This window comes from Sciurus vulgaris, assembly GCF_902686455.1.
Source record: "Sciurus vulgaris genome assembly, chromosome: 7".
NCBI lineage: Eukaryota > Metazoa > Chordata > Mammalia > Rodentia > Sciuridae > Sciurus > Sciurus vulgaris.
The window spans coordinates 140,229,638-140,246,090 of record NC_136467.1 but is presented as its reverse complement, the minus strand read 5'-3'; the positions used below and the strand labels follow the sequence as shown (position 1 = coordinate 140,246,090).

At 39.8% G+C, this 16,453-nt stretch overlaps 1 protein-coding gene and 1 long non-coding RNA gene across 4 annotated transcripts in view; one reads left to right on the top strand and one right to left on the bottom strand.

Annotated features, from left to right (window-relative positions):
* EEF1E1 (eukaryotic translation elongation factor 1 epsilon 1) overlaps positions 1–13,031 on the top strand; it is a 24,983-nt gene extending 11,952 nt beyond the window's left edge. Inside the window, exon 4 of one of the 3 annotated variants that reach the window (XM_079147542.1) lies at positions 12,895–13,031. In XM_079147542.1, the coding sequence (XP_079003668.1) occupies positions 12,895–12,918 (24 nt within the window). In that variant the 3' untranslated portion in view covers positions 12,919–13,031. Of the gene's footprint in view, positions 1–1,707; positions 3,970–5,166; positions 5,806–12,894 lie in introns of those variants that run through there. The other 2 variants (XM_079147539.1, XM_079147540.1) reach the window with 2 other exon arrangements.
* Positions 13,015–16,453, bottom strand: LOC306665889. The gene is made up of 3 exons (XR_013765132.1): positions 16,337–16,453; positions 15,123–15,202; positions 13,015–13,141 (listed from the first exon to the last, which is right to left on the bottom strand). It is a non-coding gene; the product is annotated as an uncharacterized lncRNA (long non-coding RNA).

Here is a 16,453-nt window from a genome sequence, read left to right as displayed (position 1 = left end):
AAGCCTACCAGTCACTGTGCAGCCTTGCAGTCACTAGAAGGAGTGGATGGGATGAACAGCCCCCGTACTTATAAGGAATATGGCTCAATTTAAAATAGGAGACCAGGGAGGATCATGTCATTTCTCTTTGTGCCCCTCCTGGCTCTTGGCCCAGTTCCTTGTATAGTTGTGTGCTTGTTGAGATCAGCAATATTTAGCATTCTGTACCTATTTGTAAAGTATTCTAGATTGTATATCTGTAGTGAAACGTAATCTTCAGTTATGTTCTTCAGTATCATTAAATCAATTTTATTTGAATGTGAAGAAAGTGTAATTGGAGCTGAAATACATCGATCACACCAGCCTCTCTTTATTCCGTTCTAGGTTCAATATATTTTATTAGCTTTTTGAATTTAGAATGATGACGTGGCACCACTTACCTCATTTCAAAACGAAAAAAACCCTCCAAGGTAAAGAGGATTTGCTGTTAAGGTATCTAAGCATCTCTCTCCTGGCGGCAAACCTATAGCCTTCCAGCTTGGGGAGCTACTGACTATGGTCACCTCACAGTGGGTACGAGAACAGTTTGTATCTGGGACATCCACGGGCTCGTTGGTGTTTTTCGAACACACATTTAACTGTGGCACGTTTTGGCATTTTTTACTTCAAAGCTCAATCTTAGGAGAAATGCGCCATGACTGCCAGCAGTCATGAATGCCAGCGCGCAGGCTCTGGCTTCCTGCAGCATCTAGCTGTCATTGAGGAGGAGAACATTTCTCATGTAATTAAAAAATGAAAAGATGGCAATGAAGTGTCACTCTCACAAACCAAGTATCATATTTGTGTTTCCTCCCTACCAGCTTGCGCAGGTCATGTGGTCGGGAAAGGAAGGACTCTGAAAGGGCAGCGGCTTGCATGGCCTTTACCAGTGGAGCGAACACAGTCAGAATTTCAGAATGCAAAATGTTCTTAGGCCCAGCTGCAAAGTTACTTAATTATGAGTCTGTGTGCCCTGGAGGGCATTTGGTTTTCAGACAGATTAGGAGTGTTTTCTTCAGTTCCCCATGTTGGCTTTAGAGTTACCTTAACTATATTTTAACCGTTTTATATTTCCTGTTTTGGTATGCACCTCCTTTTTATATATGGTGACTAGGATTTATGATTAAAGAGGTTATGTGCCCCTTTCAGAGTGACTTGAGTGGAGTACTACCTAAGTCATTCTGCTGACCATCTCCTTGGGTTCAAATCTTGAGTCACAGCATCTCTCCCACCCCAGTCCAAGTGCAGCAATGTACTCCAAGATCTAAAGACCTTCTTAAGGAACAGGCCTCACAGACTAAAACCTACACCACAGGATTGCAGTGTGGTGTTGAATAATATTCTTGTTAAATTGGGCATAAATACACACAGGTGAGAAAAAAGTGATTTCTAGGTATTAAATTCAGAGAGGTAGAAGTCCAGATTGGCCACCTGCTCATGTTCATCAGGTTCTTCTGCTTTGTTTGCTTTGGCAGTATATATATTTTTGCCCTCTGCATTCCTTCACTTATTGTTTCACATTGTTAAATACTTATTATTTAATCAGCATGGTGTACAAAACAGCAGTCATCAGTGATACCGCTGTATTTTGTTTCATTGTGAGCCCAGTCTTGGTTGGCTGAGATACTCCAAGATCTGATCTGTCTTAATCCCTTTGAGGAGTATTATGTTGTGCTTTCTTTGTTTCAGTGCCCGTTAGTATGGCTGTTGATAACACCAGTGACTCAATGCTTTTCTTCAAGTGATTTCACTAGTAGATAGTAGTCCCTGTGGACAGACTGTTTGTTACTAAGATGATTGAAATCCTTTGTAATGCTATGTGCTGCTCGACTATAAGATTGTTATCAGCTGAAGCATGTTTGTTCTGAAGTTTGGAACACCAGCAGAGTATGTGGTTCTTTTAGAAGAAAAGTAAAAGTAAAAGAAATAACTACAAAACAATCCAGGAACACTGGCCTTAAGAATGTCCCAAAGGCCTCCTGGTCCCAGTTGGAGGGGAGCAGACCCGTCTTGCACGCTGATCTGGAAAGGGTTGCTTCAAGCGTTCCTACGTGTCTTCGTGGAAAATTAGCTGTTCAGAATATTATCTGTTTGGCTTTAAGATTTAAAGTAATTATAGAGTGCCAGTGTAAACAAAGAGGAATGAGCAGGGAGAAAGAGCCAGGCACAGCTAGCAACACACTGGCATGTAGACCAGCAAGAAGCAGGAAATGGTAACTAGAACAATTTCATGGTGTTTCCTGTTGTAAGAAAGGAAAAAAATGTTAGCCAGCTAGAAAGGGGTGACAGAAAACTGAACTGATGTGAGGCAGCCCAAGGAGTCCACAAAAATGTTCCAAAAAAGGGTAGATTTGATAAGAGGAAAGTCTGTTTGTTTGCAGTAATTACATGTGTAAAATGTCTGCCCAAAAAGCAGAAGTAAATGATTGAGGTCAGTCATTTTCTCAGACTAGCAGGGACAAGTTCCAAAGTTTAAAAGAAGGTTAAAGTGGTCCCTGATCCTTTCAGAAAAGCTCTGTGTATCTCTGGCAAAATTTCGTGAGGGAAAATGAGTAAATTTACACTCCTTAAAGTAGATCAAGTAAAAGTATTGTACACTAGATCATGTAATTGAAATTGCTAAAGTCGATTGGAAAATATTAGAAGCTTTACAAGGTCTTGGAATAAAAATAATTTTATTTGGGTGTGTTTATAGTCCTTATATTAGAGACTCTGAATACGAAATTTTTAAGTTGGGGAATATTTATTTTGCTTTGCGTTGAATGTTGTTCTTATTGTTTTAAATCATAGGTCTAGTAGCAACATATGTCAGTTTTCTGTGTTCTGAAATATAAATGTTCACTGTACATTGCCCTTTTCATTTGTTTCAAAATGTGGTGTACAGTTTGAACATACAGAAAACAATTATTGGAAATGCTTTACTCTCTGTGTACTTTGGTATACAGAATACTAAACAATACTATCCCACAAAATGACTAAGTGGAGACTTTAAAATGAAAAAGTTTCAAACTAAATTCTAAGAAGTCAGATTTCAGGCGGCTGATCCGAAGTGGAGGTGGAGTAAGAGTTGTTACTTCTGTTTGTTTGGACTGTCAGCTAGAGAGTTTGCTAAAGTTGATTTTAAATTCTATTTGTTCATTCCCCTCCCCCTCACATTCTTTGGTGCTGTGGATTGAGCCTTCAGGCCCCCCACACCACCACCACTGAAATGGAGTCTTGCTGTGTTCCCTGGGCTGGCCTCAAACTCACAATCCTGCCTCTGTCCCCTGAGTAGCTGGGGTTATACCACGAGGCTTGCACCACTATGCCTGACTCATTCATTCAGTTTCTTGTAAGAAAACTCAGGCCCATATCCTGTTAGATTTAGATTTGCAGCTATATTTTCTACTGATGAAGCTTTTTATTTATTCTTTTATTTATTTTTGTGGTGCTGGGACTAGAACACGGCATTTAAAAAAAAAATGCCCTTATAGTTTCTTTGAAGTCTGATGAAATTTACATGTGGTAAAGCTTTAGAAAAAGACTCAAAATTTAGCTCTGTTACAAAATATTTTTTTTAAATATTTCAAAATATGAACTAATACTCAGTTTGTTCTTCACGTGAATGTTTAAGTGCCTTCTATGTAAGGGTGTATCTTTTGGTTTGAACCTAACAGGAATATGTGAAACCATGAATTCCATTTTAATAAAAATTAAATTTTATGTTAAAAAAAAATCCTTGACCAGACTTCCTGACTCATATGTTAGTTTTTTGTTTCTGGGTCATGGACTCACTACTATTGGAGATGAAACATGTACAGTAACATTTCCATTTCCTCGCATAGTCTTAGGCCCCCTCAAGCAAGATGACCAGATTTTTATAATTTGCTACAGCAGCTTGTGTGCAGGACTTCAGTGTGTATTGCTGAAACCTGAAACTTACTCTAAGTAAACTGAGCCAACAAATGAGTTCAGTTACACATTAATTGAAAAAATACTATCTTTTTAGTTAATATTATTTTGCATTCTGTAATAAGTTTTGCATAGTAAAGTGATTTGTCCTCCAATTATGTCGGTCCAGTCACTTAGCAAAACATTTAGTTGCAGCACAAGTGTATGCTAAATTGTGAAAAGCCACAGGATTCCCATCTTACTCAAAGTATCTCCAAACAGTACAACCTCTGACGGGTTTGACCCCTCTTGAGGTGACTAAGTTTTTTGTTTGTTCCTTTTCTTTGTGCTATGGGGATTACCTGTTAGGTTAGGTAAGTGTTGAATCAGGACAAGGAACTACACCACCAGTGCATGGGATCATGACTGTCACTTACCACCCGACCAGCTTTCTTTTTACCTGATAACTCTTGAAAATTTTGCCTTGGAAAGAGTCTCAGTGTCAGCTACTTTGAATTTTGAGTCCAGTGGGATGACAGGCACCTGCAGTTTTCATGGCATCTTTCTGTAGCCACGTCCCTGAGAGTGAACTGTGAACTGCTACATCCACAGGAGTCCAGCTTGATTGCAGACAGAATTCAGAAGGCATCTTGTTCTTATGTTTTTATTCAGTGTCTTTCTCTGAGTCATATGATACTAGAAAGAGTCCTTCCTTCTTATATTAAGAAATAATCCCTTGAAGTTAAGTAGGTCAGTGTCTTGAGTGAGGCTTCCCCTCAGCGGAGCAAACAGGCAGTAATAGTCTAGGTATACACTCCAGCCGTTTGGATGTGTGTGGACACATATTTGTTTTCTTTACCACAGGATTTCCTTGTTAAGCATGTTAATCTTTGTAAATCTTTCTTCCTTTTGAGTTTTGCTAAAAAAATATTGGAGAAAGACCCATGTCTTAGCATTTTAGAAGCTATTCTCTTCCCTATCCCATCTTCTTTTCCAATAAAATAAAAATATTTTGGGGACCTCCCAGCCCTGGATTTATGTAAATTTCACATTTGTGGAGCATTTGCTATTTCATTAGAAAGCACATCTGGTATTGAACTGAACATAAACACACTTAACAAGTGGATAGCTTTCCCAAGTGACTAAATATGTTAGCTTTTGAGTACTGTTGGGTTTGTTGTGACGTATTTTTTTCCACATTTTCTATCAAGTATTTCCTGATATTGATAGCTGTGCTCATGTCTGTATTATGTATGTGTGTTTTTAATTTCTACTTAGGTTGACCTGACAGTTCAAGAAAAGGAGAAATATCTCAATGTGTCTCGCTGGTTTTGTCACATTCAGCATTATCCAGGCATCAGGCAACATCTGTCTAGTGTTGTCTTCATCAAGAACAGACTGTACACTAACTCCCACTAGAAGTTATCCCTGCCACACACCGTGATTAAAATGTCTTAAAGGGAAAGTGCGTTCTGGACCATAGTAGTAACGTAAATTGATACACTGTCATTGTTTATTGGTTGAAGTTGGCAGAATTTTTTTTAAGTATAAACCTGTCTGAATGTTTTATTTGTTCTTTAGTTGAAGTTTTGCAAATTTTGATGTAAAATTCAACTGCTATCAAAAAAAGATGAAATCAAGTTATAAATTACCTGGTTTTTAAAGGATTAAATTTATTTTAATAAAAGTTGCAAATCAGTGACTTAATCTTTAAAAAAAAAAAGTAGTACTTTGAATGTTTGTATTTGACTATTTATTAACCTCTTTCGTATTTTAAAATTCTTTTTCCTATGGATATTTACTGTAGTTTGTTTATTAAAAACTGTGATGACTTATACCAAGGATACAGAAAGGAAAGGCAGATGTATTTGTTTTACATATTTATGTGAGCTGGTAAATGTGGCTGAAAAACTCCCATTTTGTTTGTTCGTTTCTTTCCTGTAGTCCGTAGTCATTGGGGTGAAACTAACTACTGAGCTGCCTTAAGGGAAGTGGAATAGGATACATTTTTCTTGAGTTAATGATTCTGTTTTGTTGTTGAACTTACTAGAATATGCCATAGCTAAAAGAGATGGGAAATTCTTATGATCCCACTGATTTTGGACTTGGAATTACTAGACTTTTCTAAACTGAAAGCCAACTCTCAGAATAAAAACCGTTGTCAAAGCACTGTGTGAAGAAGAGATGTTCTAACAGGTCTATGAGTTTTATGACTCTTACTGGCGAGTAAATAGCAGTCTTTCCAGAGAAAACTCTTTATCTTTTCAAATAAGAAAAGCAGAGTCTTTGGGCCCTTTTCTGGTTAATGCTGAGTAGTGTTTTGGTGCTGGCACTGGGCCTGACCCGTCTACAATTCAGAGTTCCAATGGGAAGAGCAGGTACTTAGAAAATGTACAGCACTTTGGTTGAGTCCTATTTTTATCAGATTCTAACTGTATGATTTTAAGTGAAGCATTGAACCCTATTTTCTTAGTTTGTAAAGATAAACATGTAAAAATAAAGATAACTGTAACTTAGGCAGAGGAAAAGACCACTGTACAGAACAAACTTAAGATAGAGCCCATGGCTATAAGGAAATCTTAGTTTCCTTTCTCATCTTCATGCAGATGGGACTTTTTTTGTCGTCATTGTTTGTTTGTTTATAAGGAAATGAGGACTTGCAGGGAACCCCCATTTTTACCCTTCATGTCCTCAAGTCAAGAGATCTGACAGGCTAGGTATATGAGTATCTTAACAATAGATCAAGACAGTTTGATGGGATTGAATTCCATAGTTCATTGCTCTCAGGAGCATTTTTAATGTTATAAAATGGCCTTCAGGTTAGAGAGTGTAGACTTGGTGTTTGCACATGCAGAGACTAGAGGGGCTCAAGCTAATCAAGCTACAAAGGGCACTGTAGGCGCAGGCCCAGCTGATGTACCTTGGGTGCAAGTCGTCACCCTCGCTCGATCTGCCACCAGTATGCCACACGTTTCACTGCTACCAATGACCCTTCCTCCAGCGTTTCACTCCTGTCCCCCTGGAGAACAGGAGGAATGAAGCAGGGCAATAGGGTTGGTGCTAGAAGGACCACCTAGCCTTGCTGTCCCAACCATTGTGCCCTCTGCCCTCTTCCCTGGTCAACCTGTGAGTCTTAGCCCTCGGAATCCTTACATCTGCTACTCGGTTCTTTGTTAAAGAGCACAGCATAGATTCAGCAGATATAAACATGCTACTGCTGTGTGCCAGGGCCTCCCACCAGTACTTTGGATCCTAGAGGATGAGGGGATGGCAGAAAGATAAAGACCTGGCCGGCCTCTGTAGCCCAGGGCTGGATGATGCTGTCAGCGTCCCAGTGGAAACTATTACTCACTTCCTTGTGGGATTGCGACTGTGCACCATGGGTATTTTCCATCTGGTACTTCTCTGCCCAAAGTGCCCTCTCCTTTTCACTCAGTCCTTCTGGAAGTCAAGCCTGTCCTGCGACCCACCTCCTGTAACCCCCAGTTCTGGCACTGAACTCCTCTTACAGTTCTTTGTTCTTTCTCTTCCCCAAACTGCCCTTTCCCTTGCATATCAATCCCTGAAAACAATGACTGGCACCCCACAGTAGGTGCTCAGTACTAGTCTAGGTCCATTTTGAGCTGACCAGAAAAGTGTAAATTACAATTAGGCTACAGCTGTATATAGCAGAAAGACCAAATAACATCAAAGAGGGTTTTTTTTTTTTTAATCTCATGTGAAAGAAAGTGGGAGGTGGTCTATATTAGGTGTAAAGCACCCACCTCCTGTCTCTGCTCCATACTTAACAGGCAGTTTCCATCCTTAAGTTCAACTTACGATCCGATATTGATCTGCAGATATAGCTGCAGATATCAAGTCTGGTTAAGATCTGAAGGGGGAAAAAGAAAAGCCAACGGGACCTCTGCCAGTGAAGTCAGTCCGTTGAAGGACTTAACTGGGAGCCCTGTCATCTGTATCTGTTGGCACTAAAAATAGAGAGATACCACTAATAGTTCTTTAGTGGGCACATTGCCAACTAGAATGAAAAATTGTCTGCCAGTGAGGAAGAAGGAAAAAAGGGCACTTGAGGCAGTTAGCTGCCTCTGTCATGGTGAGTAGCGCTTCAATCAGAAAATACCTTCTGAATGCCAAATGGTCAATTTTAAAAGAAGCTTGTAAATTGGATCACCAGTGTGCAAAGAACTGGGATATAACTTTTCACTGAACACAATTGGATTCTCATGATTCAAAAGCTAGATTCAGGAACCTGCAATATGCAAAATTGTCATGAGGATCTGTAATGCCCCTTTTTTTTTTTTTTTTTTTTTAAAGTACCAGAAATCGAACCACTGAGCCACATCTCCAGCCATTTTTACTTTTTATTTTGAGGTAGGGTCTCAGTAAGTTGCACAGGGCCTCGCTAAGTTACTGAGGCTGGCCTCAAGCTTGCAATCCTCTTGCCTCAGCCTCCCAAGTCCCTGGGATTACAGGCACACATCACTGTGCCTGGCTATGTATGTTAAATAGTAAATGCTGTGCTATGGAAAGTATAGCTCAATAAAGCAATTGGCGGGAGGGGAAGTGGTATCAAACACACCACCCTCTCCATATGTCAGTTATGAGACACTGGATAATTAACTGCCCATGAAACCCTCATGTGAAATGGGTAAAGATGACTGATTTCTTTCATTCGCATGGAAATTATAAAAATCACCTAGCCTGGTGTGGAGCACACAGAAAGTCATAGGTGAAGGACAGACTGTAAAATCATAACCTACAATTTTATTAAAGTCAAACTCTTCAGTCTTCTTACCTGCCAACTCTGAGATGCCACTTTGCTGAATAGTGAGCCCCTCTCAGGACACACAATGGCAGACAATCTTGTTGTTTTAGTAAGACATGAATTCATATTACTTGCCACTTTAAAAATCTGATCCTCATTTCTTTGAAGCTGTTAGAAGTCCATTTCATTTTTCTTATTTTATTTCTAAAAGATCAGTGTGATTCATCTAAAAGAGAAAGTGCTCATCTGTGCATGCTATTCCTTCTGAAAATGCCCCTTTCCAACCGTTTTCTTTCTGTAATTCCCATAAGCCTGCAGCGCTGACGATTCAATACTTACTGTGCACCTACTATGTCCCAGACATTCTGCTAGGCCTGGCGACAACACAGTTACATCCTCACCCTCCTGAAGTTTATGATCCAGTGATCTGTGGACAGATTCCTAGGCAGGGTTCATGAAGCTTTTCTTTGGTTGCTGCCAGCCTCCAGCATTCTTTGAAAATGAATAAATAAATATAATTGGATATCATTTATTGAGTGTCTACTGTGTTCTGGGTCTTTACTGGGCACTTCACATTAGTTTTTAATCTCATACTGATTTTGGTGGTAGGCGACCAGAGACTAACTCCAGCTACAAGGCAGAGACATCCTCATCAACACCTCAGGGGCTGAAATGAAATTGTATGATTTCAGGGTTGGAAGATCACTGGTCACCATATTGTTCACTGGAGTTGATTTGTTGCCTTGATTAGTTCCATGTCCCTATTCCACACGCAAATTTCAGAAACATTAAAAATTCCAAATAGGAAAGGATCATTCTTCAGATCTATATGTTTATTTACTAGTTAGGTAAATACTAACTTTAAAAAATAGGAATAATGGAACTGGGAGCATTAATAAAAAGCCATTTGTCTATAGGCTCAGTAATACCCAAAGCATCCAGAATATCATGAAGTATGTTGTGGGTTCTGTGACTGTAAATCTCAGTGTGTGCTGTCCCAGTATGGGTGACATAATTTCAAGAAAATCATTCATCTATGATGTAACTTCCCCGTTAAACACCCCAACCCCATCCAATTTAATACTAATATTATTTCACTGAAGATTTTAACAGATAACAGTAGTTTCCCCTTATCTGCAGGGGAATATGCACTCAGACCCTCAGTCGATTCCTGAAATGGCAAATAGTACCAAACCCTACATGCTAATTTAGTTCTCTGCATACGTACCTATGATAAAAGCTTAATTATAAGTTAAGCACAATAAGAGATTAGCAATAACTAATAAGTAGAATAGTTATAACAGTATTTTGATACTATAAGGGTTAATCTGTTAACCAAAACATCTACTAAGTAGCCGATGGACAGGTAGCAGATGTAGCATGCATCCATGACGACGGGACGATTCATGTCCAGGGCAAGGTGTTATGCTACTCAGAACTTGTACAATTGAACTCATGAATTGTTTATTTCTGGGATTTTCCATTTAATATTACCTATAGTTGACTGTATGTAACCAGAACTGCAGAAAGTAAAACCTTGGATTGGGGAAGGAATATCATATATGGAATTTCTCATTTTTACTCTGATTTTTACTTTCTCATTTTAAACATTGGTCTTCCATTGACTTCAGCCATTTACACCCATAATCATGGTTCACCAGGGTCAGTAACGGTCACCTCAGGTTTCTTACAGGGACAAAAGGCAGGAATGGTGGTGGAATGAATGGAAAAGATCGCCCACTGCCAGCACATCATGCTCTGTGTCCCTTAAAAGTATATCTAATTCATGAGAGCCCCGCTCAAAGTCTGTCCAGAATAGCTTCAAGATATGTTGATAAAAATTTAAGCAGATATATTGTTAGGAAAGACTAGAACTCCATTTTAATCAGGTACACGTACATCACACCCAAAGATAAAATACACAGCGATTTGACAGGTAGTAGAATTAGAATGATTGTGAACTATAGCTTTTTCATTTGTATTTTTTCCCTAACATTTGATTTCATTTCTTTAAAAAAAAAAAAAAGTCAGATGTTACATGAACTTTAATATTAATCTAGCTTTGGCAGAGATGTGGTGGTTTAATGGATTAGAGCAGTTAGCTTTTTACCCCAGAGAGCAATATTTCTTCTTTTTCTCCATAATTAGATAATCTGCTGCTACCCATTACCAGGGCACTAAATTTCAAATTCTCCATACACCTGAGCAGGCTGCTACATATCTGGCCATCTTAATTTTAGTCTTGATTTATTGAAGCTGAATTACATTCCTAACTCTTCCTGGAGCTCTGGGTGAATTTTTATTGCAAAAGCAATGGGGAGAAAGTTACCATCATATATCTCTCTTGCTGGGCAGAGCTTTTAGATACACAAGGGGCTCCATATCCCACAGTTCCATGTCTTGTATGCTGGATTTATAACACCGAGAAGCCCAGCTCTAGGGTTACATACAGGCATATCAGAGATGAGATGGGGAATTTGATTTTGCAATAATGATTACTTGTTACGAAGCCCACATTCCTGCAGGCTCTGCCTTTATTCCCAACACTGCTGGTGAATAAAACTAATTCCAACTGCTACCTAATCTCGCAAAACTCATCTTTCACATACAGGAGAGGGGCCAAAAGAAGGTAGATAGGAAGTCAGGAGAATTTGAGATGTTGGCCATTTTTGCTTTTATGTCCCTAGGATCTCTGTTTCCATTATCATGATTCCTTTAGAATCTTTTAATTTTTTGAACTTTTGCTTCTTTGTTGGGGGAATGAGAGCTTTGCATCTTTTCCAGCCCGGTGAGTTAATTTGGTGGCTCTTTCGTGCTGTCTCTTCCACTTCAATGAGGTCTGGTCCCTAGGGCTCACCAATTGTATTATGGATCCTGCAGATTTGGCCTGCCGTTCCTGCTGAGTGTCATCTGTCCTCACAGTCTTGCTGTGGATAATTTTTGCCCTCCCTCACATCATCTGCTTGAGAAATTTGTGCCTGGCAGACCTGTCTGTCCAAGTTAAGCTTGAGATACTGTAGCCATACAACTAATTTGACAAGGCATAGCTCTAAACAATAAGGCCACAGGCTTGCTTTGACCAAGAAGAAAAACGTCCAACCACCTGATTACAAATTCCAAAGCTCCTTTGGAGTAGTCCATGGACTAGTCTGTTTGCATAATCTAAATTATCCCTTCTCTACCACCCCATTTTTTCCCTCACTTTCTGTATCACATACATACCTTGTCTTAAAGGTCCTTAGGGATTTTTAACTTTCAGACTAGCCTCATCAGATTTCCAGTTCCTGACTGTTTTCCTTATTGGACTAGAGCCATGTCATTTGAATAAAAGACTCTACACAGTAGCCACACTTACACAAGGAAGATATGTTGTAAGACTTTCAATGGATGCCTAAAACCATGTATGGTAATTGTATTAATCAACTTTTTGTTACTATAATAAAATACCTGAGATAATCGACTTAAAAGGAGGAAAGGTTATTTTGTTTTAGGATTTTGGAGTTTTCAGTACATAGTCCAGCAGACCCATTCCTTTTTGGGTCTGTGGTGACACAGCATATCATGGTGAGGAACATGCAGAGGAGCAAGCTGTTCACCTTATGGCAAATGGGAAGCAAAAGAATGAAAGACCAGCATCCCACGATCCCCTTCAAGGGCACACCACAATGACCTAAGACCTCCCACTGGTCCCTCCCCCCCCCCCCTTAGAGATTCTATCACCTCTGGTAGCACCACTCTGGGGAACAAGCCTGTAACTCATGGACCTTTGGGGGACATTCCAGGTCCAGCTATGGCAGTACCAAACCCTACTCAGACCATGTTTTCTCCTAAACATATGTAACTATGGTAAAGTTTTATTTATAAACCAGGCACAATAAGAGATTACAGTAACTGATAATAAAATAGAACCACTGTGATAATACCCTGTAATGAAAAAGTTTAAAAGTTAGGATGTGGTTATTTCTGGAATTTTCCATTTACTATTTTCAGGTGCAGTCACCCTCAGGTAACTGAAACAGTAGTGAGCTAAACTGTGGATAAGGGGAATGATGGTAGTCAACTGTCACTACCTGACGTCCAGGGAATAGGTAACACTGTGCTCAAGCAGGGGTTCTCAGCCTTTAGCAGTGTGGACATCACCTGGGGCTTCTTCAAATAGGTTTCTGACCTCTGATTTAAATTTCTGATTCAGGTATGTGGGGCAGAGGACCTGATATTTTGCATTTCTAACAAATTCCCAGGTGATTCTAATGCTGCCAGTATGATGTCCACACTGAGAACCACTGTGCTGCACCTGTCACAGCATAGGACAGAGTGGACATAGGGGCTGGCTGCCTGCATCCAAGGACTCGTGCTTTTGTCTTTTTGCACAGCTGAAGCATTCTGCCTTCCCGTGGGGTGGCTCTTGTCACCGGAGCAGTTTCTCTGCAGTAGCTCTAGCAGAAAGACACCACATGTTCTCCAGATGATGTCATTCACCAGAAGCATCTCTAGGGGGAATAGCAGAATTTGGTACAGGAAGATTCAGTCCTGGACTCTAAACTTGCTGCCCCTGAAAAGACCACTGACGCTGATTCACAGTGCACTGCTCCACACCAAAGTGACGTTCCTGCCCAGTGTGTCACATGTATTTCCTAAACTTCAGGGAACTAATACCTAGCAATTGATAGTATCGTACCCCCAAGAGACCCTCTGATCTTTTCCCCTCCCTTGCTTTCAGCAGTTTTGCATTTTCAATTTTCTAACCCTCTTCCAAAAAAGGTTAGAAAAAGGGAGATTAAAAAGTAATGCCAACAGAAAATGTTCCAGAGGAGCATAGGCATAACAATGAATGAAACCAGCAAACATTTTTATTTCTCCCATGACCGGGGCTGACCTGCACATTTCTGGGACCACAGGTGGCTTATGTGACTGCATTCAGCTGGCTGATGTCTGCATTGACAGATTGAGGAAAGTCTCCTTCATATATCTGGGCCAAGGTTCCTCATTCCTATCTCATGCAGCGCCTTCTCCCCCGCCCCCCCTCTGATGCTCAACTACCAGGACTTCTCCACATGCTAACATCACTTCCTGTGCTTCTCCATGGGAAAGCCTGAACTTCCTGGCCAGAAAGCTAAAACAGAAAGCTGCTGGGGAACTTCGAGAACTGGCACGGCATTTTTTCTACTGTGCTTTGTTGGTCAAAGCAAGCCACAAGGCCGGTAGGCCTATGATGATTGTGTCTGTGCTGAACACATGAAGATTTTTTCCCTTGTCCCTATTCCCTAAATGATACAGAATAACAATTATTTTTACAGTGATTTCATTGTGTTGGGTATTATAAGTCATCTGGAGGCAATTTAAAATCTACAGGAAGATATGCAATAGCTTCTGTAAAAAATGACATATAAGAGACATGGATTTGGGTTTCAGAGGGGGTTCTGAAACTGATCCTTTTCAAATCCTCAATTAGTTTAATGAAAGGATTAGGAGGTATATGGTATATGATGTGTGATACCATTTTATAAATTTCCAAGTGCTAAGCAAGTAGAAGACATTTTAGTGGTGGGTGTTAAAATTTGATTAGAAGAATTGTAGCAGCAGTTCACAATAGCTAAGCTATGGAACCAACCTAGGTGCCCTTCAACACAGGAATGATTAAAGAAAATGTGGTACATATACACAATAGAATATTACTCAGCCATAAAGAAGAATGAAATTGTGGTATTTGCTGGTGAACGATTGGAACTGGAGACTACCATGCTAAGTGAAATAAACCAATCCCAAAAAACCAAAGGCTGAATGTTCCCTCTAATATTTGGATGCTGACTGACAATAAGGGAGGGGGCAGAAATAAAGGTTCACTGGATTAGACAAAGGAATGAAGGGAAGGGAGGAGAGAAGGGAATTGGAAATACAGTGGAATGAATTGGACATAACTTTCCTATGTTCATATATGAATTTATGTCCATTGGAACTCCACATTGTGTACAACCACAAGAATGGAAGTTATACTCCATGTATGTAGGATATGTCAAAATACATTCTACTGTCATGTATAACTAAAAAGAACAAGTAAATTTTTTTTTTTTTTTTAAATTGGAGCACTAAAATATTTTGGGGGTATTTACTATGTTCCAGGAATTTTACTAATTGCTTTACAGCTATTAAATCATCACAACAACCTGACAAGATGAATATTTTGTTGCCATTTTACAGAAAAGAAACTGTGGCTAAGTGGTGAGCTAGAGCTTGAATTAAATTCTGACTGATTCTCAAGTCTTACCTAATACAGCCAGAATTTCTTTTATCACTTATAACACAATCAATTGGCAAATTTTGGAAGTGAAATCTGCTTTTTTTAAACAGCCACAGTAACACAGGAGGAGCATTCATCCTCACTGTGCAATAGTAAACCTCAGGTTTTTCAGTAGTTCAAAGACACTAAGAAGACAGGCTTAGAGGTCATTTAGATTTGCAGGAACAGCACATCTGTAACCTCAGCAGCTCCTGGGGTGGAGGCAGGAAGATCCTGAGTTCAAAAGCCAACCTCAGCAACTCAGCAAGACCCTGTCTCAAAATAAAAATCAGAAAGGGTTGGGGAAGTGACTCCGTGGTAAAGCACCCATGGGTTCAATCCCCAATACCAAAAAAAGAAAAAGATTTTTAAAAAATTTGTAGGAACAGAAAAAAAGCTTGACTAAGGAAAGTGCCTACAAGTGGGGAGAATACCAAATGACATTAAAAAGAATTATGCTCTTTAGAGATTGATAATAAAGCTAGGGAAATAAAAGAAAATTCAGAAGTCAGACCCAATTATTTGCAATTAACTAAGATTTTGTTTATTAATTCATCTGCTTTGTGTTTTTTCTGTTTGGGCTTATAATGTCCTCTACTTGGAAACCCCAAGTTCCTTCTTCACCTACCCATCCCACCCAACCCCTGAAGCCTCCCGTTAATGCCTGGGAACCAATTTTGCCTCCTCTGAGAAGCTTTTTCTAACCCCTCACCCCAGGTGTCCTGCATGTGTGCGGCACCTTCCTCCGTGCTATCGGGACCTGTATTGTAAATGTTGGTTTATGTCCCTTCTTCAGCACTAGACTGTGAGATATTTGTTGACCTTCAGGACTATTTAGGAAGATGGGAGAAAGAGGAAGAGAGAGATGATTCTTAGAACCACTGGATAACACAGGAGGTAAAGAAGCTCCTGGGAAGTTGCACAATGTTCTTGGGAAAGCATGAAGACTTTTTTTTTTTTTTTTTTCCAAAGATGAACGTTATGGAGTTTATCAAATGGCAGCAATTAGGTACATGGCAATCCTGTGGTTCTCTCTTCACTACATCAACTCACGGCAGCCGAGCAAACCAGTTCCTTCCATAATTATACGAATTTTAAAAATGGTTGAAATTTTGTAAATACAAAGTCCGGAGAAGATAATTTTTTTTTTTTTTCCCGCATGGGCATAAGTGAGTCTGATAATTAACTTGTGCAAGTTACTTAACCTCTAACCCCGTTATTTCATTTGTTAGAAATTGTTTCCCTCAGTGCCTATGATGACCAGATATGACAGTGCAGGCCGAAATGTTTTCTAAAATATTGGTGGTAGATAATAATATAGATGCCAGATTTATACCACTATTAGAATTACACCGCAACTGCACTCCACCCTCTCCCTGACACACTGGTGTTTAAAGAGGGATGACCCAGTTCCGCTCAAACTTTAGGCACCTTCTATTCCGGAAGCATATCCCCTAATCCAGCATGGCGGCACCGGTTACTGCCAGTTCACACACTTGGCTTCGCTTCCAGGTCCCTTTCCG